General features: G+C 44.7%; 2 protein-coding genes across 4 annotated transcripts in view; one reads left to right on the top strand and one right to left on the bottom strand.

Annotated features, from left to right (window-relative positions):
- The window catches only part of rusc2 (RUN and SH3 domain containing 2), a 22,665-nt gene extending 8,699 nt beyond the window's left edge, over window positions 1–13,966 (top strand). The window contains exons 3-12 of one of the 3 annotated variants that reach the window (XM_069718779.1): window positions 606–1,274; window positions 2,729–2,944; window positions 3,559–3,729; window positions 4,381–4,457; window positions 6,548–6,722; window positions 7,431–7,536; window positions 8,273–8,319; window positions 8,463–9,459; window positions 10,097–10,261; window positions 11,030–13,966. In XM_069718779.1, coding sequence (XP_069574880.1) covers window positions 606–1,274; window positions 2,729–2,944; window positions 3,559–3,729; window positions 4,381–4,457; window positions 6,548–6,722; window positions 7,431–7,536; window positions 8,273–8,319; window positions 8,463–9,459; window positions 10,097–10,261; window positions 11,030–11,237 — 2,831 coding nt within the window. In that variant the 3' untranslated portion in view covers window positions 11,238–13,966. Of the gene's footprint in view, window positions 1–605; window positions 1,275–2,725; window positions 2,945–3,558; window positions 3,730–4,380; window positions 4,458–6,547; window positions 6,723–7,430; window positions 7,537–8,272; window positions 8,320–8,462; window positions 9,460–10,096; window positions 10,262–11,029 lie in introns of all 3 variants that reach the window. The other 2 variants (XM_069718778.1, XM_069718780.1) reach the window with 2 other exon arrangements.
- A 6,127-nt stretch (window positions 13,967–20,093) lies between these two features.
- Window positions 20,094–26,106, bottom strand: LOC138632909 (C-C motif chemokine 2-like). The gene is made up of 4 exons (XM_069718802.1): window positions 26,001–26,106; window positions 21,556–21,679; window positions 21,330–21,444; window positions 20,094–20,457 (listed from the first exon to the last, which is right to left on the bottom strand). Exons 1-4 carry the CDS (start codon window positions 26,062–26,064, stop codon window positions 20,425–20,427), a joined length of 336 nt encoding a protein of 111 aa, XP_069574903.1. The 5' UTR covers window positions 26,065–26,106; the 3' UTR covers window positions 20,094–20,424.
- Window positions 26,107–27,283: the final 1,177 nt, after the last annotated feature.

Below are 27,283 nucleotides of genomic sequence, written 5' to 3'. Positions count from 1 at the left end.
GATTCTCTCCAGATTCTCTGAATCTTTTAATGATCTTATGAACCGTAGACGATGAAATCCACTAATTCTTTGTAGTTTTACGTTGAGGAACATTATTCTTAGATTGTTGAACTATTTTCCAACACAGTCTTTCAGAGTGGTGAACCTCTCCCCATCTTCACTGCTGAGAGACTCTGCCTCTCTGAAATCATCTTTTATACCCAATCATGTTACTGATCTGTTGCCACGGTAACCTCATTAGCTGTCAGATGTTCCACCAGATGTTGGTTTTTTTTGCGCTCCATCTTTTGTTGATCCTGTCACAACTTTTTTTTAAATGTGTTGCTGCCTTCAAATTCAAAATGAGCAGATATTTTTATAAAACAATAAAGTTTCTCAGTTTCAACATTTAATATTTGGTCTTTGGTTTATTTAATGTTAAATATGAGTTTATGTGATTTGTAAATGGATTCTGTTTTTTGACATTTTACACAGTGTCCAGACGTTTTCACAAACAGGTTGTATTTGTTAAATGTTGCTGAGTTAGTTTTTCTACAACCAGAACCAACCAGTTGTTCTGTTTCCCCTGCTGTTCCGGGTCTCCCTGCGGTCCCGTTCTCCTCCAGGTGGACTCTCCAGTTCCTCAGACAGCCGCCCAGCGGTGGTCCGCTACAGTAAGGACCAGCGGCCCACCACGCTCCCCATCCAGCCCTTCACCTTCCACCACCAGTTCACCTCCAAACCCCCCCAGCCCAAGCCTCTGCTGCCCCTGCTGACGGGCTACGTGTCCGGGATGCAGGCCCGCTCCAGCTCTGGTTCTGGGTCCGGCTCCGGAGGTCCGGTCGGGGAGGATAGCGAGGATGCGGCTGAAGACGCGCACCGGTACCCGGGTCCTCTCGCCGTCGCGGCCCCTCCCCCCGGATCCGTTCGGCCCTCCCCTCTGGGGAGCTACTCCCCGGTCCGGCTCCAGGGGGCGCCGAGCTCCGGGACCTGCTCCACCTGCACCTCCAGCCCCCGACCTGCACACAGCCCCTCCTGCCCTCTGTCGGCCGGCCTGCAGACTCCGCCCGCAGCAAAACAGGGCGGGGCTTCAGCACCGTTACCCTCCACTCCTCCACCTCCGTCCCTGGGGGTGAAGAGGGGGGTGGTGCCTCCGATGCTGCCGGCGGTGCCGGGACACCGCTTCCACCGCGGAGCTCTGCCGGCGCTGCAGAGCGACACGCTGAGTCCTCTCAGCTGTCTGGACTCGAAGCACACGGAGGGCAGCAAAGCAGCCGCGGCCCGGACCCACAACGGTAGGTACCGACCGGAACAACGCTCACCGGGTGTTCTCATGACAACACGTTCTCCGAGGAACACGTTGTCGTGACAACGCGTGACATGACAGAACGTGCTGCTGCTTTCAGGATTATAGTTCAGTACTTGTTGTCTCGTCCCAAAACTGAAGTCAGTCAGGCAGCAGGTTTGTGAAGAGGAAGAAATCATGTCCACAGACGTTCACTTGGACTGAAGGATGAACTGATTAGATTTTGGGAGTCAAAGGTCACTGTGACCTCACGAAGCACGTTCGTGGCCATAACTGAAGAATTTATTCACTAATTCTGAAAAAAATTCACACAGATGTCTAACAGGATAAAATGAGGAAGGATACAGGGATGAGGAAATTATATTTGACTTGCAAAAGGTCAAAGGTCAACTTGACTGTGACATCATCACGTGTCTGTCCATCACTGAGGAACATATTATTTCTGAATGTGTGACTCTGATCTGAACTGTGCTGATTGTAGAGCTCTTCTGTGTGTGAAGCATCATCTGTTGTCATGGCAACAACTCGATGTTCCATCAGTCAGATGTATTCTTTATTTTGGTGGTCCGGTGAACCCGTTCCCACGCTGGTACCGGGTCAGTCAGTCCGACCAGCAGCAGGTCCAGTGTTCATGTGTTCTTCTTCAGCTCCTGAACGTTCTCACTCTTCTCCTCTTCTCTCCCTTCATGCACTTCCATCTTCCTCTGTCCTCCCTCCTCCTTTTCCATGTGCTCTCCTTCTTCCACCCATCCTTTAACTGAAACCCCTTCATCACAACCCTGACACCCCCCACCTCTCCTCCCACACACACCACCACCCTCACACACACACACACACACACACACACACACACACACACCCACACACACACACACACACACACACACACACACACACACACACACACACACACACACACACACACACACACACACACACACACACACACACACACACACACACACACACACACACACACACACACACACACACACACACACACACACACACACACACACACACACACACACACACACACACACACACACACACACACACACACACACACACACACACACACACACACACACACACACACACACACCACACACACACACCACCACCCACACACACACACACACACACACACACACACACACACACACACACACACACACACACACACACACACACACACACACACACACACACACACACACACACACACACACACACACACACACACACACACACACACACACACACACACACACACACACACACACACACACACACACACACACACACACACACACACACACACACACACACACACACACACACACACACACACACACACACACACACACACACACACACACACACACACACACACACACACACACACACACACACACACACACACACACACCTCCCCAGCAGCCCACCACCTCTCCCCCCAGGCCCTCAAATGGAGGGAGTACCGTCGTCGGAACCCTCTGGGGGTGGAGAGGGTCTCAGGGGGCCCCTCCTCTGCAGGACCGGACCCTCCGTCTGGTGACACGGAGCCCAGGAGGGGGGGCGGACCGCGACCCGCCCGGCGCAACGTGTTCGATTTCCCATCAGCCCACTGTGGCCCGGCGCTGGCACGCCTCAACGGTGCTGATCAGTCTGTTGAAGATGTTTAACTGGACGGTTAGAGGAGGATGATGCCCACTGGTGATGGGAGGGTTGAAATCTGTGTGTTAACATGTGTGTGTGTGTGTGTGTGTGTGTGTGTGTGTGTGTGTGTGTGTGTGTGTGTGTGTGTGTGTGTGTGTGTGTGTGTGTGTGTGTGTGTGTGTGTGTGTGTGTGTGTGTGTGTGTGTGTGTGTGTGTGTGTGTGTGTGTGTGTGTGTGTGTGTGTGTGTGTGTGTGTGTGTGTGTGTGTGTGTGTGTGTGTGTGTGTGTGTGTGTGTATGTGTGTGTGTGTGTGTGTGTGTGTGTGTGTGTGTGTGTGTGTGTGTGTGTGTGTGTGTGTGTGTGTGTGTGTGTGTGTGTGTGTGTGTGTGTGTGTGTGTGTGTGTGTGTGTGTGTGTGTGTGTGTGTGTGTGTGTGTGTGTGTGTGTGTGTGTGTGTGTGTGTGTGTGTGTGTGTGTGTGTGTGTGTGTGTGTGTGTGTGTGTGTGTGTGTGTGTGTGTGTGTGTGTGTGTGTGTGTGTGTGTGTGTGTGTGTGTGTGTGTGTGTGTGTGTGTGTGTGTGTGTGTGTGTGTGTGTGTGTGTGTGTGTCTCAGGAGTTGGCCAGGCAGCGAAGCTGCAGCAGAGCTACATGGACTTCCTGCCGGACTACTTCTCCCTGACGGAGAAGCCTCCCGAGGAGTTCTGTCTCTCCCCAGATGCCTCCTCCTCCTCCTGCTACTCCTCCTCGCAGCCCCACATCTCCGTGGACCTGACGCAGAAGAGAGGTGGGAGCTGCTGACTGGACAAACATGAACCTGTAGTTCTGTACAGAGTTCGTTCTGACTGTAAATAACTCTGGTTGCCGCGGTAACAGCAGCAGGACTTTGGTTCAGTCTCTGTTTTGGTTTTAAGCACATTTATAATGGTGTAATCTCACAGCAGAGAAGTTCTCCTTTTTATTAGTTTTCTGGCGTTCAATCTGAAAATACACCTGTCAGTATTTAGATAGATGTCTGTTTCATTGTTTGATTGACAGGCCTATGGTGCAGTCAGGTTTCCGCTGAAGGTGGGCGGGGCTTGGTTTCCTCCAGCTCGTCCACATATGATAACTTCTTGCTCCAAATAATAAAGATGACGACTGAACGGCAGCTCACAAACAACGGGTGACGTCACAGCAGGTCGCTGCTCAGCTCAGATTCACGGTGTCCCAAAAACATCATCTGAGTCAGATTGTGGTCTTAATAAATGTTCTGAAGTCTGAAGTGTTGTTTCCCGAGCAGGCAGGTGTCAGTCAAACCCAACAACCAGCTGCTGCTTCAGTAAATCTGATGTTTAGTTTCTGCACGTTCGGTGCTGTCAGACAGCGAAGGACACTGCAGACTGTGATGGAGCTGAAAGGTTAATGATTCAACTCTGTTTGTTCTTCACTCCGTCAGTGTTGGTGAAAGCTGTGAACACGGCTGTGGATCTTATCGTGGCCCACTTCGGCACCAGCAGAGACCCGGACGTGAAGGTAGGAAGATTTTACTGATTCTGATTCACAAATACAGAAACGATACAGGATAAGACAACTGAAGGAAAACACACATCATCTGGAAAACACATCATCCAGAAAAGACACATCACACATCATCTAGAAAATACACATCATCTGGAAAACACACATCATCTGGAAAACACATCATCAAGAAAACACATCACCTGGAAAACACATCTAGAAAACACCGTCTGGAAAACACGCATCATCTGGAAAGCAAACATCATCTAGAAAACAAACACATCATCTGGAAAACACGCATCATCTGGAAAACACGCATCATCTGGAAAACAAACACATCATCTGGAAAACATATCATCTGGAAAACACATCTAGAAAACACCGTCTGGAAAACACGCATCATCTGGAAAGCAAACATCATCTAGAAAACAAACACATCATCTGGAAAACACGCATCATCTGGAAAACAAACACATCATCTGGAAAACATATCATCTGGAAAACACATCATCTGGAAAACACATCATCAAGAAAACACATCATCTGGTAAACACATCATCAAGAAAACACATCATCTGGTAAACACATCATCAAGAAAACACCATCTGGAAAACACATCTAGAAAACACCGTCTGGAAAACACGTATCATCTGGAAAACAAACATCATCTAGAAAACAAACACATCATCTATAAAACACATCATCTGGAAAACACATCTAGAAAACACATCATCTGGAAAACAAACATCATCTGGAAAACACGCATCATCTGGAAAACAAACACATCATCTGGAAAACACATCCTCTGGAAAACACATCATCAAGAAAACACATCATCTGGAAAACACATCATCAAGAAAACACACATCATCTGGTAAACACATCATCAAGAAAACACATCATCTGGAAAACACATCATCTAGAAAACACCGTCTGGAAAACAAACGTCTGGAAAACACGCATCATGTGGAAAACACGTATCATCTGGAAAACAAACATCATCTAGAAAACACATCATCTGGAAAACACATCATCTGGAAAACACACATCATCTGGAAAACACGCATCATCTGGAAAACAAACATCATCTAGAAAACAAACACATCATCTGGAAAACACATCATCCGGAAAACACATAAAACACATCATCCAGAAAACCCATCATCTGGAAAAACACACATCATCTAGAAAATACATAAAACACATCATCCAGAAAACACATCATCTGGAAAACATCATTTAGAAAACACATCATCTAGAAAACACATCATCTGGAAAACACACATCATCTGGAAAACACGCATCATCTGGAAAACAAACATCATCTAGAAAACAAACACATCATCTGGAAAACACATCATCCGGAAAACACATAAAACACATCATCCAGAAAACACATCATCTGGAAAAACACACATCATCTAGAAAATACATAAAACACATCATCCAGAAAACACATCATCTGGAAAACATCATTTAGAAAACACATCATGTAGAAAACACATCATTTAGAAAACACATCATTTCGAAAAAGAAAAAAAACCACCATCTAGAAAACACATCATCTAGAAAACATCTAGAAAACACAATCTAGAAAACTCATCATTCCAGACTCTTAATTCATTCCATCAAACAGCAGTTAGGAGAAGAAAAGTTATCTTGACAGGAAGTGTTGTAGATCAGTGCACCAGCTCAGTGCAGCGCCTCTTAGTGGCAGGACTGTGTGTGTGTGTGTGTGTGTGTGTGACTCAAACATCACTCCCATTCCTCCCAGAACAATGTTCAGAAGTGGTCGTAGTATGATTTGAATAGACAGCAGTGCAGCCACAATAACAGAGCCACGATCAGGTGGTGCAGTACCTCAGGTTCACAGAGAGGTGGCGCCATCTGACTTCCTCCACCTCTTAGTTCAATCAGCTGAAGACTGACTCTCCTCTTTGTTTTCTGTCATACGACACATTTAATTGGTTTCTTGTGATTGTCTCTTTATTTCCTTGGTTTCAGTCGACAGTCATCAGATAAATTCAGTCCATCATCATCTGTTGAATGAGAATATCTACTTTCTCTTTGAACACACCCACCTTCATGTCCTCCGTCCCTCACAGGCGAAGCTGGGGAACAGCTGGGTGAGTCCCAACGTGGGCCACCTGATCCTAAAGTACCTATGTCCGGCCCTGCGTGAGGTTCTGCAGGACGGGCTGAAGGCCTATGTTCTGGATCTGATCATCGGGCAGCGGCGCTGTCAGCCCTGGAGCCTGGTGGAGGCCTCCACCCAGCTGGGTGAGACCGGGTGGAGGGTCTGAATAAAATATGTACTCTACATGTGTTCATATTGTGGAGCGATTCACTCTAAAATATTGTTAGTGTGATCTCCGTTTCCATGGCAACACATGGGGTGTGACTAACTACTGGAAAACAATCAGTCGCCTCAGTCGACTCTTATGTAACAAATGTAATGCTTACTAGTCCAGGAAGTGCGTGACTATCCGTGGTGTTACGGTACGGGTGCTCGGAGCGACCAAAAAGGACCAAAAGAGACCCGACTTCACCAAATGGGTCATTTAATAGAACTATAACAAGTAGAAACTACATTATATTACAGAGTATATAGAATTCAGTTCTAATTCTATTTTCCCATTGAGGAGGTGGAGGGATATTTCTAGTGATGAGCAGGATGTGATGTCATGAGGATTTGACCAATCACATCTCTGGGGCGGAGCTACTGGTTGTATAATTACAGAATCTAATCAGCATCTTTATTAATCTCTGATCCAGAATCTTTAATAGGAAACTTAGACACTGAATGAATCTCAGATGTACTGAAATGACCTTTAGTTCAACTTTACAACAGAACGTCATGTTTCCCACAAACCTCCTCTGGAAGTTATAACGTGGAGGTTCATCGTTTCCTCAGACTGAGAACTGAACTCAGATGACTGGTCTGATGTCGTACTGACTTCCTGTTTCCTGTTTCCTGTGTCCCATCAGGCCCGTCCACGCGTGTCCTCCACAGCCTGTTCTCCAAGGTGAGCGAGTACTCGGAGCTCACCAGCCACAGCATGAGACTCAACGCCTTCATCTTCGGTCTGCTCAAGTGAGTCCTCCTTCTTCATCTCACATGTTTTTATTTTTCCGCTCCTGGAGTCGGTATAATTTTACATATTGAGATTCTTCTGAATAAATTCTGATAAAATTAATCCTGTAGATGGAAAATAATTCAGCAAATTTCAACAAAGTGCCTGCTGAGGTGTGAGGTGTGTTTTCCTGTGAACTGGTCTGGTCTCCTTCCTCTGCTGGTGCGTTGCAGCGCGTCTCAGCGTGTTGCTGCCCCCTGCTGGTCAGAGCAGACGCTCGTTAGCGGCTCCACAATGAGACCAGAAGTGTTCAGGGAAGCTTTGAGTTGCAGCTGAAGGAGGGAGCTCATTGATATTCGACTGTGAGCTTTAAACACTTGTTCCCAGCGTGGAGACGTGTCCGTCTCACCTCCTGGAGAGTTGTATGCTCTGAATGAAGACGTGTGAAACAGGTGTTTTCACTCCACATTATGCTGCAGGACATTCAGGTCATGCTTTTCCTTCGCTGCCGGTTGCGTGGGCGACGTGAGGACAGTCTGTAGCTTGTAGGGGGGGCGGGGCCGAGGGCGGAGTTATACAAACTCAGTTTTGGACTTCTGTGATGATATGATGTCATAAAGTTACAGAAGTAGAAACGAGTCGCTGCGAGGGCCCAGATCTCAGATCAGCTGGTCATGGTTTGGACTGGTTCAGGGTTCATCTGCACCAACACCACATTTATACAATATTTAAACAAGTATTCTTCTTCTATTTCAGCCTGAAGTCGTTGGAGTTCTGGTTCAACCACCTGTACACACATGAAGGTAGGTCTTAATCCCCCCCCACACACACACACACACACACACACACACACACACACACACACACACACACACACACACACACACACACACACACACACACAGGAAGTCCAGTCACAGGTGATGATTTGTTCTGATCTCTTCAGATATCATCGCAGCACACTACAGCCCGTGGGGTTTCCTGCCCCTGTCGCAGGGGGCGTGTCAGCCTCTCTTCGAGGAGCTCCTCCTCCTGCTGCAGCCGCTGTCGCTCCTCCCCTTCGACCTGGACCTGTTGTTCGAGCCGCACCTCCTCCAGAGGGGACAGGAGCACCTCCGGCGGAAAGAGCAGCTGTGCTCGGCGGGCCAGAGTGTCCACCTGTCCAGCCGCTCCACCTTCCAGCTCATGAGGGGGTGGAGCTCCACTGTCAGCGACATGGTCCGGGACTCCAGCGCAGAGGGGAAGACGGAGGGGGCGGGGCTTAGACGGGAGGGAACTTGGCCGAGGATGGAGGGGGTGGGGGCGAGGAGGGAGGGGGCGGGGGGGAAGTCGAGGTTGAGGAGAGACGGAGCGACGACTGAGAGCATGACGGCCGGGCCTGTTAGCAGAACCACGGGGGTGGAGGGGGGGTTCAGCCATCTGTGGGGAGAGAGGGGGGTGGAGGGGCAGAGGGTGAAAGGGGTGGGGCAGGAGAGCAACGGAGGGTGTGAGGAGAAGGAGGAGGGGCGTCAGCGGGCCCGGCGGGCCGGCTGGTGGTACCAGCTCATGCAGTCCTCCCAGGTCTACATCGAGCAGTCCACCGAGGGGTCAAAGTTCATCAAGACCGAGAAGAGGAGGAGGTCATCGGAGAGACGACAGGGCCTGCTGCCCCCCACCAGGGAGGGGGTGGTGGAGGGAGCCGAGTCTAGTCACGAGGGGGAGGGCGGGAAGAGCGGGGAGTCGGCCGGGTCCGGGGGGAGACCCTCGTGGATGGGCAGCCCCCCCGAGTCTGTCCTCAACCAGGACAAAGACAAACACCTTGCAGAGGGTCCAAGGCCCGGAGGACAGGACCAGAACCCCACACAGGGACAGAGTCTGCGCTGGGGCCGGCTCTTTGGGTCCAGTGTAGGTTCTCCAGTGAGGCTGGAGGGAGCTGATCAGAAGGTCAAGACCCAGAAGACCAGGTGAGAAAGAGCCACATCATATTCTGGGTATTTAAACCCATGAAAAGACCAGAACCAACAGATTCTGTGTATCTGAAGTCTTATTCCTCCAAGAACCAGTAAAAACTACAGACTGATAAAAGAGTTCATAACTTCCAGGTCTGTAAAATGGTTCCGATCCAGAAGTGTCTTCAGCTGCAATACCAGCGAGTGCCACTAGAGGTCGGCTCCAAAAAGCCTCCGGCTCCATAGACTCCCATTCAACTTCTCTCATCAAATCCAAAGTGAATAAAATGTGTCCATCAGTTATCTCGGTGTTGTTAGCTAAAGTCACTCCTTCTTCTTAGTTTTCTGGAGGTCCATCTGAAAATAATCCCTCATTCATTAGAAAAGAAGATTCAAGAAGACCTGTTTTTGGGGGCGTGTCTGTTTGATTGACAGGCCTGCGGTGCAGTCAGGTTACAGCTATCGGTGGGCGGGACGTAGTATCATCAGGTTTCCGATCAGATCGGTCAGATCCACCGCTGGCTCCTCCCCCAGCTTGTCCAAATATCAGACTAATAAGACTAAAGCGTCTTCATCCACAGCTGGAAATCGTCCCCAACAAAGCTTGGTCTCATCAGGACCTCCATGTTTCCACACCGTGTTTCTTTCTCAGACCTCCATCAGGCTGGCTCGGCTTGGACCGGTCCGTCCTGGACCTCGTAGCTCAGACCATTGGAGCAGGCGGTGGGATGAAGGCGGAGCCTCCAGCCACACCCACCCACACCCAAACCACATCCAGCCAATCGAGTGAAGCCAAACAGAAGCCTCCGTCTCCGTGGTAAGATGCTGCACATCAACTCATCCCGTTTATTATAAGAAACATGAAGAAAACCTTTAAAAAACCTCCTGACCTGATGAGTTATAGAAAACATGACAAACAGCAGTTCTGTAATCATCAACTTTCTGTTGAAGTAGTGGCGACCTGGAAATATGGAGTTACAACATCTGTTTCCAGAAGCTTTACTTCCTTCAGCCTGTCAGTGGATCCAATGAACAAACATTTAATCTGCTGACTCGTCTTATGAAATGTCAAAAAATGTCCTCACAATTTTCCAAAAGACGTCCTCAGATTGCTTTTGTTCCACCAACAGTCCAAAAGACTAAAATATGACCAACAACCAACACAGAACTTTATCAGAACAGCAACGGTACCTGAACTCTGGAAGAAATATAAAATACATGTATACACTGTATATATAGAGAGCAACAAATGAGGAAATCAGATGTCAAATTCATTTATATATATATATATATATATATATATATAAATTATCCACAACTCGCCAATAATCTAAATAGAAAATCAACAGAAATCTAATCCATTCATAGAATTCCAATTAGTAAAATATCTGACTCAAATATAAAAAGACATATTATAGAATCAGTGTTTATTATTATTGAAACTGATAAAAGACGATGAGGACAGAAGAAACAGAATCAGTGTTCAAACAGGAGATGAAATGTTTCACAGTAAGGTTTTATTTATGAATCTCCTCCCTGAACAGTTTCAGAACCAGTTTCACCTCCTTCTGTCTTTGTCTCCCAGCGAGGTCCGAGCGCTGTGCCACCACATCGCCACCGAGCCGGGCCAGCTGAGCTTCAACAAGGGGGACGTCCTGCAGGTTCTGAGGCGGGCGGACCCGGACTGGCTGCTCTGTTGCCTCGGCGCCTCCCGAGGTTTGGTTCCCATCATCTACGTCACCTTGAACAGCATGGAGGACAGTCAGGACGCCGCCGGACTCCGGCAGTGCTGAGCAGAACCGGCGCCGGAGACGGAGTCCGTCCACATCCGCTGCAAACCAACCTGAACGACTCCTCACCACATCGTAGAAATGAGGAAGATCCGGAGATGATGTACAGACACCCGGAGGAAGCATGCAGCTCAAACACAGACTCGCAGCAGACGAGTGCATGCACACATCAGAAAACCAAAAGACCCGACCGGAACCAAACCCAAAGACTCAAACACTTCATCCTCCGTGTGACGCTGTTCAGATAAACATCATCTTTGCTTCAGCAGCACGAGGACGACATCTTCTCTGGATCACGTAGCTGCTGTCGGTCTGAACACGGCGTTCAGATCCGCTTCTCTTCATGTACAAACCTGGTTCTGAAAACACCACGCTGTGGAAAACAGAAATAAAAACACAATGCTATGATTTGCAAATCACATAAATTCATATTTAATTGAAAATAGACCAAAGACAACAAATCAGATGTTGAAAAGTTTATTGTTTTATAAAAAATATCTGCTCATTTTGAATTTGAAGGCAGCAACATGTTTAAAAAAAAGTTGTGACAGGATCAACAAAAGACTGGAAAGCAAAAAAAAACACCTGGTGGAACATCCAACAACTAATGAGGTTACCATGGCAACATGATTGGGTATAAAAAGATGATTTCAGAGAGGCAGAGTCCCTCAGCAGTGAAGATGAGGAGAGGTTCACCACTCTGAAAGACTGTGTTGGAAAATAGTTCAACAATCTAAGAATAATGTTCCTCAACGTAAAACTACAAAGAATTAGTGGATTTCATCGTCTACGGTTCATAATATCATTAAAAGATTCAGAGAATCTGGAGAAATCTCTGAACACAAAGGACAAGGCTGGAAACCAATATTGGATGGTGGTGATCTTCGGGCCCTCAGGCAGCACTGCATTAAAAACACACTATTCTGGAGTGGAAATCACTGCATGGGCTCAGGAACACTTGTGAAAACCATCGTCTGTGAACACAGTTCATCGCTGCGTCCACAAATGATGTTAAAACTCTCCAAAGAAGAAACCAGATAGAAACATGATCCAGAAACACCGCCGCCTTCTCTGGACCGAGATCATTGAAGATGGACTGAGGTGAAGTGGACAACTGTCCTGAGGTCTGATGGATCACAATCTGAGATTCTGTTTGGAAATCATGGACGCTGCATCCTCCAGGTTAAAGAGGAGAGGGACCATCCAGCTTGTTATCTATTTGCTATAAATATGGGTTCATGAGATTTGCAAATCATTCCCATTTTGTTTTTATTTTATTTTAAACAGCATCAGAACCTCTTTGCTTTTCAGTAAGTTTCCAGGTGGTTGATATCAAATCTAAAGTCTCGTTCAGCGTGATATTATTAAAAGATGCTGCAGTTTGTTTCTCAGTGGAAAGAAAGATCCTCTGGACGGACTGACTTTCTTCTTCCTCTCACACCAACCGTCAGCTGGATGAAACTCTGTTCGACCTGTTGCATGTGACCTGGTCTCCCTTCAACCCTGCTCCTCCTGCTCCTCCTGCTCCTCCTTCATCTCACGTCCATGAAGACGCGTTGTCTTCTGAGGACAAAGCGACTGCGCAGCGGCTCCCCCTGTTGGTACATCCTGTAAATGCATACGTGACTCCCCGTTTATTCCTCCGGCTGAGTGGAAGCGTCTCGATGGACGGCTGCAGAAAACAAAACAAGGTCTTCTTCCAAATTCTGGTTCCTTAGTTTCCTGTTTTGCATCCAGTCAAAAGTAAAAGATCTCATCTTTGCCTTAAAGTGCTCGAGGGAGAGAAAGATGGCGTCCTGACGTTAGTCCTGACAGTTCGCTTTATTTACGGTATATTTTGTGAATCCCCAGATTTATGTCGCGGAGACGCCGTCTGACTTCAGAGGAAAGTTCAGAAACAGAAATGTTCTGATATTTCTGGATGTTTGAAGGGAACTTGGTGTGACGGGCTTCAGTGTCTGATGTGGCCTTAAGAGGTTCAGAGCGAGTTGAAGAAGAACTGAAGACCCGGATGGCTCCAAACATCACTCATAACAAAGAGGGAAAATTAATGTACATTTATAAAATAAATGAAGGTTTGTGTATTTTTGGAGAAACTTTATAGGATAATTTGACCATTTAAATTTGTGTTTCGTTATTGTACAGTTTTTATTTTTCTGTATGATTTTTTTAACATTTCATTTCAGCAGTATGATAAATATGTAAATATATTTAAACCCTTCATTTCTGCCACAGAGCTTTATGTATGAATGTCATCGCGTTTATGTCGAATAGAGAAAGCGAGTATAAGCTGACGTTTCACTTGGAGATGGACGAAAGACGGACGGAGACACGCGGCGACACGTTCACTTTCCTTCCACATGTGATGCACGTTGTGCATTAAGACGCTCCTCCTGCAGGAGACGCGTAGAAGCTCCTTTTCCTGCCTCCTGCCTGTAAATAGGTTCATCCTCCGTGACCCGCTCTGCTCTGCGTCTGTACGGTGTACGACATTATCAAACTACTCAATGTTCAATAACAAAGTGCTCATGTGATCACTGTCTCGGCTCTCCTGTCTTCTGTCCTCAATACATCTTTAATACTTCTTACACTCCTTCATCAGACTCACTGGCTCCTCCTCCTCCTCCCCTTCCTCCCCCTGCTCCTCCTCCCTCTCCTCCTGCTCCTCCTCATGTGTTCATGTTTCACCTTCAGAGAATAAAACCGGACTCAGGACAGTCACACATTTTAAACTCTGACCCTGTTTGTGTTTATGGGAATATGAGCTGCGTTCCAGATGTTGTTTTGTGCTCCAGATGTTGTGTGTGTGTGTGTGTGTGTGTGTGTGTGTGTGTGTGTGTGTGTGTGTGTGTGTGTGTGTGTGTGTGTGTGTGTGTGTGTGTGTGTGTGTGTGTGTGTGTTTTTATTGAGTGTTAAACAGAGGACACAAAGATGTTGATTTCTGGGTAAAATAATTGAAGCTGCAGATATTGTGGAGGCTGATGTGTTCACATGATGAGGTCCATGTTAGATCAGAGTCCTGACATGTTAGAGTCCCGTGTGTTAGCGTGTCTTCTGGAACACAGCCGAGAGCACGTGATGCATTTCATGGGTCGGACCGGCCGATCAAAAGTCCAGATGAGGCTGAAAGAATCCAGTCATGAGTTCGGTCTGCAGTCCAAACCAGGAACTGACAGACCAGAGCAGAGGAATCTAAATCTATACACACATACTCCAGAACAGACTTCTGGTTGTCAAGGAAACGGTGGTAAGTGGAAGACACAACAACGATCTGACATGTAGACTTTACACTCATGAGGGCAAGGAGATGATTACACACAGGTGAAGACAATCTACATGGTGAAGAGCAGAAACAAGACCAGGTGAGTTACCAAAATAAAACAGGAAATGAACATGAAACCTTTCAGGACATTCAAACCAAACCAGGAGAGAAACGAGGAAACACTGAGAACAGGCTGGAAAGAGACAAAACTCAACAGCAAGGACTGAGACACTGATCATCATCAGACTCACCACCAGGGGGCGGTGGTGTTCTTTGGATCGAACTGTCACTCAACTCGAGTGAATGAATTAAAGTTAAATGACACAAAGTTACTAAAGAAACGTGTTCGATTACGTTTGAACTGTTGAACTTGGGATACTTTGTGTTCATAAAGCCTGAGACATCAAATTATTGGAATTTTTAATTTGTTTTTGAAGTGTTCATTGAACCTTTTAACAAAATACAAACAAAAGAAATTCAGAATCATCTACGTTATTTTTTTGTATAATATTTGATACATCAGACTATAAATGTATTGACCACAGTAAAGTTCATTTTAAAAAGACAAACACATGTTGGATTTGTACCATTTAGAACATTTTATTTGAGTTGTTTTTGTTTTTGTCCAAACAGGAAGTGACGCAGGGTGCAGCTCAGCGCGGCTCTGAGCCGTCCGAGAACAAGCTGAGGAGGATACAGTCAGATACCTCGCAAGACCAAGGAGGCGGTAGCTCAGACGGTAGAGTGGTTCGATCCCCAGCTCCTCCTGTCCACATGCCTAAGTGTCCTTGAGCAAGACACTGAATCCTAAGTTGCTGTGAATGTTCTCCCGATGGTGAACCATCGGTGTGTGAATGTTCTCCCGATGGTGAACCATCGCTGTGTGAATGTTCTCCCGATGGTGAACCATCGGTGTGTGAATGTTCTCCCGATGGTGAACCATCGGTGTGTGAATGTTCTCCCGATGGTGAACCATCGCTGTGTGAATGTTCTCCCGATGGTGAACCATCGGTGTGTGAATGTTCTCCCGATGGTGAACCATCGGTGTGTGAATGTTCACACCGATGGTGAACCATCGCTGTGTGAATGTTCTCCCGATGGTGAACCATCAGTGTGTGAATGTTCTCCCGATGGTGAACCATCGCTGTGTGAATGTTCTCCCGATGGTGAACCATCGGTGTGTGAATGTTCTCCTGATGGCAGCACCTTGCATGGTGATCTGTCTCATTAGTGTGTGAATGGAAAAACCATGTTAAAGAGCTTTGAGACCAAAAGGTGATAAAACTATACAAGTACAGACCATTTACCAACAACATATGCTGGTTAGATATGGTGAGACTTATATGAGAACACGGGTAGATACAGTATGGTTAGATTAGTATAGGAACACGGGTAGATACAGTATGGTTAGATTAGTATAGGAACACGGGTAGATACAGTATGGTTAGATTAGTATAGGAACACGGGTAGATACAGCATGGTTAGATTAGTATAGGAACACGGGTAGATACAGTATGGTTAGATTAGTATAGGAACACGGGTAGATACAGCATGGTTAGATTAGTATAGGAACACGGGTAGATACAGTATGGTTAGATTAGTATAGGAACACGGGTAGATACAGCATGGTTAGATTAGTATAGGAACACGGGTAGATACAGCATGGTTAGATTAGTATAGGAACACGGGTAGATACAGCATGGTTAGATTAGTATAGGAACACGGGTAGATACAGCATGGTTAGATTAGTATAGGAACACGGGTAGATACAGTATGGTTAGATTAGTATAGGAACACGGGTAGATACAGTATGGTTAGATTAGTATAGGAACACGGGTAGATACAGTATGGTTAGATTAGTATAGGAACACGGGTAGATACAGCATGGTTAGATTAGTATAGGAACACGGGTAGATACAGTATGGTTAGATTAGTATAGGAACACGGGTAGATACAGTATGGTTAGATTAGTATAGGAACACGGGTAGATACAGTATGGTTAGATTAGTATAGGAACACGGGTAGATACAGTATGGTTAGATTAGTATAGGAACACGGGTAGATACAGTATGGTTAGATTAGTATAGGAACACGGGTAGATACAGTATGGTTAGATTAGTATAGGAACACGGGTAGATACAGTATGGTTAGATTAGTATAGGAACACGGGTAGATACAGTATGGTTAGATTAGTATAGGAACACGGGTAGATACAGTTTTTCTGTTACATCTCTCAAATCTTCCTCATCTCTTACCTGAGCTTCCTACAATAAGCATTACATCAGGAGCCCCTCCCTCATCATCATCATCCTCATCTTCCTCTCACTGCTCCATGTCACTTGATTTGCAGACTATAATCCTGTTTCTGACATTTAAAACTGAATTATTTTATTCAGTTTTTTATACTTTTTTTTTCTATAAAAAAAAGTATAAAAAACTGAATTATTTTGTGTATTTCACATTGTGGTTGGTATGAAGCAGATTGCTTTATGGAATGCAGAGTAATGAAAATCATGTTATTTGCAGATAAATGACCTTAAAGACCTTCTGCATCATATTTGATTCACACATTTTCAACACAGTTTTCAAACAATAAGCTACAAAATGTGAAATAATTATCCCTCAATACAGTAGATACTCATACTGAAATATTAGTGTCAATATAAATGTCACTCTTACAGGCAACATTTTCTAAACTAGCAAAGATTTCCCGCCAAAAACTCGCAAATCACCACATGATGAAAAGCATATATGTTTATCTGGAAACTGAAGCCGCTGCAGTGTACAGATTATCCAGCAGGAGGCAGAAGACAAGTAGCAGTTTACATACAACAGGTTTTTCAGGAAAGCATTGATCATATTAATGATGTAGAGGTCTCAGAAACTCATGAATCAAATAGGAAACAAATGGTGTTTTAGGTTTGACTTTATCTCTATAAATTATAGTCAAAATCTTGGATGGGGGTTTGAATACATAAATAAATGTTAGTATCCGCCTCAAACAGCAGCAACAGCAGTTACATAATACTCTGCGTATGGAGTGGAACATTGTTGTTGGTTTTTTTGTTCTGATCTAAAAAAGTTCTTGTGTTTCAGGTGAAACCAGGTTTCAAGTTTTGTCTGTCCATCAACAAAAGACTCCAGCAGCCAGGAAGGGAAATTTCCCAGCAGCTCAGTGAGGAGCGTTCAGCTGCATCAGGTCGGTCCGCCTGCTGCGCTGGCAGATGACCAAACATTAATCTGCCATGCAGCATTAAAATATCAGCTTTCAAGGAACATAAAACAAGGATTTTGTTGGCAAGAGATGCAGAACATCTCAATCACAAAGCATTCCTTCAGTTTTCACTTGATTTATTTCAATGCATGCAGCAACAAATCACAACATAAGTTGTGACTATAGTTATTACATTACAACCCCATTTCCAAAACAGTTGGGACACTGCGTAAAATGTAAATAAAACCAGAATGTGATGATTTGCAAATCATTTAAACTCATATTCAATTGAAAAGACAACATATCAAAAGTTGAAACTGAGAAATGTTATTGTTTTATGATAAATATCTTTTTTTTTTTTTTTTAATCTGATGTCATCAACACGTCTCTGTAAGTTGTTCCAGGATCATGTTCACCACTGAGCTGCATCAACTCTTCTTTTAACAACACTCTGGAAACCTTTGGGGACTGAGGAGACCAGTTTCTGGAGTTTAGAAAGTGGAATGTGGTCCCATTCTAGCCTGATATAGTATTCCAGCTGCTCAACAGTTCAGGGTCTCCTTTGTTGTATTGTTCATGTCCTGATGCTCCAGATGTTTTCAATGATTGACAGGTCTGGACTGCAGGAGGCCAGTTTATCAGCGGACTCTTCTACTAGAGAACCATGCTGGTGGAATACGTGCAGAATGTGGTTGGACGTTGTTCTGCTGAAATAAACAAGACCTTCCCTGAAAGAGACGTTGTCTGGATGGCAGCATATGTTGCTCCAAAACCTGAATATATCATTCAGCATTAATGCTTCCTTCCAGATGTTCAAGCTACCCATGCCATGTGCACTAATGCATCCTGTACCATCACAGATGCTGGCTTTAGAACTGAGCTGATAACAAGCTGGATGGTCCCTCTCCTCTTTAACCCGGAGGATGCAGCGTCCATGATTTCCAAACAGAATCTCAGATTGTGATCCATCAGACCTCAGGACAGTTGTCCACTTCACCTCAGTCCATCTTCAATGATCTCGGTCCAGAGAAGGCGGCGGTGTTTCTGGATCATGTTTCTATCTGGTTTCTTCTTTGGAGAGTTTTAACCTGCATTTGTGGACGCAGCGATGAACTGTGTTCACAGACGATGGTTTTCACAAGTGTTCCTGAGCCCATGCAGTGATTTCCACTCCAGAACAGTGTGTTTTTAATGCAGTGCTGCCTGAGGGCCCGAAGATCACCACCATCCAATATTGGTTTCCAGCCTTGTCCCTTGTGTTCAGAGATTTCTCCAGATTCTCTGAATCTTTTAATGATATTATGAACCGTAGACGATGAAATCCACTAATTCTTTGTAGTTTTACGTTGAGGAACATTATTCTTAGATTGTTGAACTATTTTCCAATACAGTCTTTCAGAGTGGTGAACCTCTCCCCATTCATTGGAAACGGGGTTGTATTATGAGACCAATATAGATACCAGTTTGGTTTGAGAGAACTTTACTGGTCTGACCTGAACCTCATCACACACAGCTGTGATGTTTGGCTGTACACGTTCACTGGAGATAAAATAACAACAAATATTTCAATTTTTTTTTCAACTATTTTTACAATTTCTTTGAAAGATTTGATATGATGACTCATTTGTTTATGTGAGGATCGCTGTCTTTAATATTTTTCCCCTCCGTTTCTGTCCTCTGACTCTCATCAGGCTCCACCTGCTGCTGGTTTCTACCACATCTGCATTTCACTAATCAACCCCGGCAGTATATCCGCCTCCGGTCAGGAGCTCCGCCCCCGTCAGGTCGTCTCAGACCAGGCGCTCTGTGGGTTATACTCCGTTCACTTTGTTACCTGTTGCTCAGGTGCAGTCACTACGAGCGAGTCAGCAGAACTTCAGTCCTCTAAATGTCACTTTCACATTTAGGTATCTGCAAACGTCTCAGATCCTCGAGTCTGTGAAGGTTTTATGTTCGACTCTGGACCTGTTACAACATTTAGTGTCTCCACTGATGGAAGCTTCACTCGAGAGCTCCAACTTTGATCTTCATCAGTACAGTGAAGCCAAAACCTGCAGTTCAAGTCTGTAAACTCCAAACCTGAGGAAGCCGCTCGTTAAACTGAACATGAATCCAAATGAGACGAGAGTCCACAGCGGAGCGCCGAGCTGGACGCTGATGTGTCCATCACTCACTGCATGATGACCACAATATGAATTTAAGTTCAAATGTACCAGGACGACCGGCGACCTCGTCTTTGTTCAGGGATGTTTTTGCGTGAATTTCATTTGGTGTAAAACTAAACAAACCAACTCCAAAAAATAATCGTTGCAATCGTAGTGTTGCAGTTTATTATTTACTCCCAAAAGTGTTTATGAAAAAAAGATCAGAGACATGATTTAGTTTTGAAAACAAAAATAGCTTTTATTCTGAAAATCGACACTCAAATGAAACCATCCAACCAATAAACTGAGTTTTGAGTTATCACTGAGATAAACACTCCACATACGTTTACATTCAAAGCTCCTTCAACGGATTTCTTCAAAGACCTTCAACATGTTTTATTTCTATTTTCATTATTTTTATTACAGCTCAATTGAAACATTTTACAAAAGACAAACAGAGAAAACTGTTGCGCAGTCAGGAGAATCTCTGCGATCACATTTATATTCTTCTACTCATTGTAGATAAAGTGTTTGGAGCCACTCGTCCTCCTCCAGAGGTCAAAGGTCGTTTTAGTGGCGCTTCACTCCAGAGCAGCGTTTGACCTGCAACAAAAAAAACAGTATTTAGAAACAGAGGTCGTTCATTACGTCATCACTTCCTGCCTTTCATGACACAGAGAGACGATAATCAGGAGTCACAGCACGAGAGGACATTCTGGTTCTGTCCAAACCTGAGCTCTTCAAAATAAAGAGGGGGCGGAGGAAAGGGGACGGAGGACGGAGGACATGGGATGGAGGACGGAGGACAAGGGACGGAGGACGGAGGATGGGGGTGCTCTGGGTGGAGGACAGGGACGGGGGACAGAGGAAAGAGGACGGAGTGAGAAACTTTGGATCTCAGGTTTCACCTTCAGTAAAAACAGTTTGATTCGAACTTCATTTTTGTCTTCATGATTTGACATAACTCAAAATGTCCAGCAGCATCTTCAGACTTCAAACATCTGACATCAAGAACTTTGAATTCTGAATCTGTTAAACATCTTTTAGACACTAAAGAAGCAGGAATCCCGTGACGGTGAAGTGTTGGTGAACCTGAGAGCTTCCTTGTTTCATCTCTTCACGCCTGAACTCCTGATTTCACTTCAGTGGTTTTCAACTCTGTGAAATGAAACGAGGCTTCAGACAGTCGAGGTCCGGTTCATGTTACACAGAACCAACGCGGAAGAGTTTGTATTATATATATTTATATATATTATATTTATATTGGGATTTGAATTGCATAATTCTAAATAATTTTTTTTAGTTTGAACCTTAATTTCAATCAACTTGAATTTGAATGAATTTGCCCTGAAACTCTTCTGCTGGCACATATTTCTGTCTTAGTTTTTGATTTTGATTTGATTTTGATATTTATTAATGTTTTTTTTCAGTTTGTGTGTGAAACGTTGTGGTGCAGCAGAAAACAGGAAGCTCACCTTGTAGTTGAGCCTCTTGCATATCTTCTTCAGGTGGTCCACGTGGCTCCTCACCCCCTCCAGCCACAGTTCATGAGGCGGGACGCAGAGTTTCTTCCCGAGTCGGGTCACCAGGCTGCAGGAAGAGAGCATCGTCCAGGTCAAACTCACAGACATCCGACACATCGTCCTCTCGGACACATCGTCCTCTCGGACACACGGTGCTCTGTGCAGCAGCTGAACTTACATGGTGGCGTCCAGAGAGCAGCCCTGGCCACTGACCTGCTGACGGTAGTCCACCACGGCGGCTCTGTCGATCGGCTTGTTTTTGACACTCAAGCAGCAGTCGACGGGCATCTGGGCCAGAGTCACTGAAACACAGATATACATACATATATATGTGTGTGGTGGATGTTTTAGAAGTGCCTGCCTCCAGCTGCTCTCCATAAAAAAGGAAATTACAAACCTTTACAAGTGTTCACACGTCAGAGTGTCATTAAAACTTGGAGATAAAGTTTTAACTGAATTTCAGGAGCAGGACCACGCCTCAACCACTCCCCCACTTCCGGCCACACTCCTATAAATGTCCACCCACTCTGGACCTCGGCCCGTTCACGTTTTCTGCATCCGGAACCAGACACCACGCAGAGAGAAGAGAAAACGACCTTACCTCGGCCCAAGCATGGACATACTGTTCCTCAGCCCGTCCGACGACGACGAGGATTATCTTGCCTCCCCAGAGGACACCCATACAGCTGCCCTCTCCAAGGCCCCGGGATACCCACGAGACGCCGCCAACCGCCACCGGGAACACCCAGGCAGCACATCGGAGTCGGACCCGCCGATCTCCATCAAGCCAACCAGCTGCATCCACCAGAATCCCTCTCTCCATTCAATCCTTCTGTACAAAGGTTCCGATCCACGGCCGTCCTCCAATAACTCACTCACCGGTGACAGAGGGAGACCTGCCACCCCCAGACGTAGCCAACGGCAACGTAAGTCCCCTCTCTCTTCCTCCGCGGGATTCCTGCTTCTTTAGTGTCTAAAAGATGTATAACAGATTCAGAATTCAAAGTTCTTGATGTCTGATGTTTGAAGTCTGAAGATGCTGCTGGACATTTTGAGTTATGTCATCATCATCTAAAAGAGAAGGGGGTACCTCACCACCGCTCCGACAACAACGCGAGACTGTCCCAACTCCTCACAACTTTCCGAAGGCCACAAAACACAAACGTACCTCCACGCAAAACACACCGGCGTAACGTCAACGACAGTGACGTCAACAACAGTAACGTCAACAACAGTGACGTCACCACGCACCTCCAAGCCCCGCCCTCCCACCCACAAAGTTCCGGGTTGCCAGGTCGGCAGCACGTCACCTCTCATCCCCCTCTACCTCCCCAGGTAAACTCACCTTTGCACAGCGGCACCGGGATGCCGAATCTCTTCTCCTCTCTTCAATTTCCACAGCATTCCATCCCACCTTCTGGCTGGATTCATCAGTCTGTACCACTGCTGTTCTTCAACACCCCCCTTTTTTCTGCCCTCTACTCTGGCACCGGGTTGCCAGGTCTTCTTTCCTCTTTCCCCCTCTCTCATCCATCCACAGCGCCCATCATCACCACCGAGCGGCCACCTTACAACCCTTCTGCCCCCTTTCCTCAGGCACCTCCAGTGACCTTCCCAGCACATCGAGGGCCGCAGCTTACCCTCCTACCATGCAGATTCCTGGCACCGGGATGCCAGTCCCTACTTCTTCTTTCCCTACCCTCCAACCATCACATGCTCTCTTTTCCGGCACGTATCGTATCGTAACGTATCGTATCTTATCATCTTGTAAAGTATTGTAACGCATCGTAATGTATTGTATCTTATCATCGCGTAAAGTATCGTATCGCATCACAACGTATCGTACCGTAACGTATCGCATCACATCGTAACGTATCGTATCGTATCGTATCGTAATGTATCGTAATGTATCGTAATGTATCGTAATGTATCGTAATGTATCGTATCGTAACGTAACGTATTGTATCTTATCATCTCGTAAAGTATCGTATCGCATCACATCGTAACGTATCGTATCGTAACGTAATGTATCGTAATGTATCGTAATGTATCGCAATGTATCGTAATGTATCGTAATGTATCGTAATGTATCGTATCGTAACGTAACGTATTGTATCTTATCATCTCGTAAAGTATCGTAACATATCGTATCGCATTGCAACGTATCGCAATGTATCGTATCGCATCGTAACATATCGTAACGTATCGTAACGTAACGTAACATATTGTATCTTACCATATCGTAAAGTATTGTATCGCATCGTAACATAACGTAACATATTGTATCTTATCATCTCGTAAAGTATTGTATCGTATCGTAACATATCGTAACGTATTGTATTGTATCTTATCTTATCTTATCTTATCTTATCTTATCTTATCTTATCTTATCTTATCTTATCTTATCTTATCTTATCTTATCTTATCTTATCGTAGCGTAGCGTATCGTATCGTAACGTATTGTATTGTATCTTATCTTATCTTATCTTATCTTATCTTATCTTATCTTATCTTATCGTATCGTATCGTATCGTATCGTATCGTATCGTATGGTATCGTAACGTATTGTATTGTATCTTATCATCTTGTAAAGTAACGTATCGTATTACCTAACTGCGTAACGTGGTTTAACTTGCTGTTATCAGAAACATCCAGACTGCTGATGGCCGTCGCCTCAGAGACAGCTCAGGAAAACGCAGCAAGCTTCTTCCCCTGAACTGCTGTTCATCACCGAAACAGGCCAAGTTGCCAATCGGTCCTGGTTCCTTTTACACTTCAGAGCAGTTCTAATCACCTCAGGGATTAATCCTGACTCCTTCTCCGGCCACTCCTTTCACATAGGGGCAGTCACCACCGCATCAAGCAGAGGAGTCCCAGACCTCATCAAGGTCACGGGCCGCTGGTCTTCCCAAGCCTACCAACTTTACACCCGTCACAGCTTCGACGACCTATGCAAAGGGCAGGCAGCCTTGCCGTCTTAGGATGGCTTCTTTTGGGGATCTGCAAGGCCCGGGAGCTGCAGTGGATCCTTGACTAAGCCTTCCCCCAAACCGCAAAACTCTCACCCTGGCTTAATCTCCCCCAATCAATGAAGGTTCGCCCTCAGCCGAGGCGGGGTCCTAACTAGTGAAGTGTACTTAAGATAAGATAAGATAAGATAAGATAAGATAAGATAAGATAAGATAAGATAAGATAAGATAAGATAAGATAAGATAAGATAAGATAAGATAAGATAAGATAAGATAAGATAAGATAAGATAAGAATTACTGGACTCAGATGCAGTTCAGAGTCCGAACTGAACCACCAACAGGACATTAGTTCAAAACCTCAAACTAAACACAGGGGGAGTCATATTCCTGTTTTTAGTGTTATTGGAAGGCACTCGTCCTTCTGTCTCTGAGGTGTCTGTCCTGCCCGTCAAACCCTTCAGCTGGGAGGTTTTTAATAAGTAAACATTAAAGGCATCATGTTAACACTTCAAACCCAGAATGAGGTTCTGGAAGAGTTATTAAAGTGTCTTGTGTGCAGCCTGAGATCATGTTTTTATCTTTAGTTTTGATTTCGTCCCTATTTTTATCTTAAAATCATAAATGTTTTCCATATCAAGGTGATTTTTTTTTTTTATGCATCAATTCAGCACACAATTTTTCATTATACTATTTCTTTTATACATTTAAAATATGAAGAAGATAAAGATGAAGCTTTTTAAACGTCTGGACGCTGATGGTGTGTGTGTGTGTCTGGTTTTCATGTATTAATGTGTACAGGACACACACACACATTACACAACACACTTCACACACGACTGAGGTGTGTTGTTAGTGTTTGTTACCTGACCGGGACTTCCCGTCCTTAACCTTTAGTTTCTCATTACAAGGGGAGGGGGGGGGGATACCAGCACACACCTCACCATCCGCATTCATCAGTAAGATTCACATATGACACATTTCTGCAGTATTGAAGTACTTAACTGATGTTTTTATATAATAAAAAATGACTATATTATATTTGATATATTGTAGTTGACTTTTACATTTATGTTTATATATTTGACCATAAACAATAAATCCTGTGGAATTTACAATTAACAATATATATTTGATCACTTATGTGCAATTTGTTTGTGTATTTAAAACTTTTTTTTTTTTTTTTTTTAATTTTTTTTTACCATTTTATATATTTTTTCCTTTTTGTTACATTCTTTTTTTATTGCATGTGTTTGGTATTTTTTCCTTTCTGCTTAATAATCTTTCCCACCTGTCTTCTCTATCTCATCTCTAGTTAATAATGATAAATTGACTGAATTAAATCCTGTTGGACCTCATGCAGCTCTCCAGTATGAAGACTGATGTTGTGATGATTGTAAATGACAAACTGAGCTTCTTTTCACAGCAACTTCTACAAAGTACCGACGCACACAACCAGCTGACTGCAGACTCAGAGATAAAACATCAAGTGAAGTGAGTGACCTCAGATTTTAAAATCACATCTTACACCGGAGTCACTTCACATGTTCACATAAATCACATCCTGTTATAATTCTGAGCTAAAAATGACACTTTCTGCTTAAAAAAGATGGAGGAGAGAATCTGGAGTTTGATGAAGAGCGTGAGAAAACTCACCTGTGCAGCAGCAGGTGATGGAGAGGAGGCAGAGGAAGAGCTTGGCATCACCCCACAGAGCCATGTTGGGCTGAGCTGATGAAGAGCTGGTGTGCTGACTGTGTCTGAGAATCACTCTTTATAGTGTAGCACAATGTCCACTGAGTTTCACTTTTACTCTGTCTGCCCCCCCCCTCAGCCCTTCCCCTACACACACACACACACACACACACACACACACACACACACACACACACACACACACACACACACACACACACACACACACACACACACACACACACACACACACACACACATACAAGTCATCAATCCATCATGAAGCCAAAGGCTCAAACAGGTCAAGCTCCCTCTTAACCTAAATAAAACCCTCCTGATGTGTTTGAGCAGCTCGTATCAGTGACAGTTCATCACGTTTCTTATTTACCAGGAGTTTCAGGATTAAACCTTCAGTTACACTTTCATAGAAGAGAAAACACAACCATCATTAAGGCATAACACACTCTCACTGGCCTGAGGTTGAAATCCAGAACACAACACGTATGAAACACTGGAGGGCTTTTAATTTGAAAGGGAGAGAATCTGGTTGTCCTGTTTTTTTGCAAACAAACTTGAATTCACCACAAATCTGAAGCTGATTTTATTCTACTTGATGTGAACGAAGGAAAACTGGAATGTGGCAATGCTTTAAGTCAAAACAAAACTTTCATAAGTAAGAAAAGTAAAAGAAAACTTTTATCACTTTCAAGTAATAAAAGTAATACAAGTTTTGTACCTCATGCACTTTCACTTTGGCTGCTATGAATACTACTTTCTAAAATGATCATGTATGACCAGCTCAGATGTAGTTTCATACATGTAACAAGGCAATAATGTAGTTTCCTGTGTGATGGATTCTGTCCATCCAGAGCGTATGTGGTGATCTCTGTTTAAAACAGCAGGTTGGTTGGTTGCTGTTCTTGTATTGTTATTGTAAAGTCTTCTTTTTGATGAGCTAGTTTTTGTTCAGGGCTTCAGTCAGCAGTTTTGTTCTATTTATTTCTTTTATTTCTTGTCCTGCATGTTGTAAACTTTTCTTCAGTAAAATAAACCAATTTAAGTGACTCACCACTTCTGTGACTCCTCCTTGAGGCGGTCGCATGAGATGTAACATGATGAAAGCAGGTGAAGAAAACCTCAGTTTACCAAATCTGTCTCTCAGCATCTGAAAATAATCCCTCATTCATTAGAAGATAAGCTTCAAAAAGACCTGTTTTGGGGGCGTGTCTGTTTGATTGACAGGC

The sequence above is a fragment of the Brachyistius frenatus genome, unplaced genomic scaffold (genome assembly GCF_029030835.1).
Source record: "Brachyistius frenatus isolate BFR_SWC_R1_liver_20210118 unplaced genomic scaffold, ASM2903083v1 Contig_199, whole genome shotgun sequence".
In the NCBI taxonomy this organism is placed as follows: domain Eukaryota; kingdom Metazoa; phylum Chordata; class Actinopteri; family Embiotocidae; genus Brachyistius; species Brachyistius frenatus.
Note: the sequence above shows the minus strand (reverse complement) of the source record. Positions and strands in the feature narration are given on the sequence as shown.

What these genes read in the sequence shown, in the direction of transcription:
- LOC138632909 (XM_069718802.1), bottom strand. Translation starts at nt 26,064, where the DNA reads ATGGCTCTGTGGGGTGATGCCAAGCTCTTCCTCTGCCTCCTCTCCATC. An exon ending in CATCACCTGCTGCTGCACAG is followed by an intron (nt 21,680 to 26,000) that starts GTGAGTTTTCTC and finishes TCTGTGTTTCAG; the next exon opens with TGACTCTGGCCCAGATGCCC. An exon ending in GCAAGAGGCTCAACTACAAG is followed by an intron (nt 20,458 to 21,329) that starts GTGAGCTTCCTG and finishes TTTTTGTTGCAG; the next exon opens with GTCAAACGCTGCTCTGGAGT.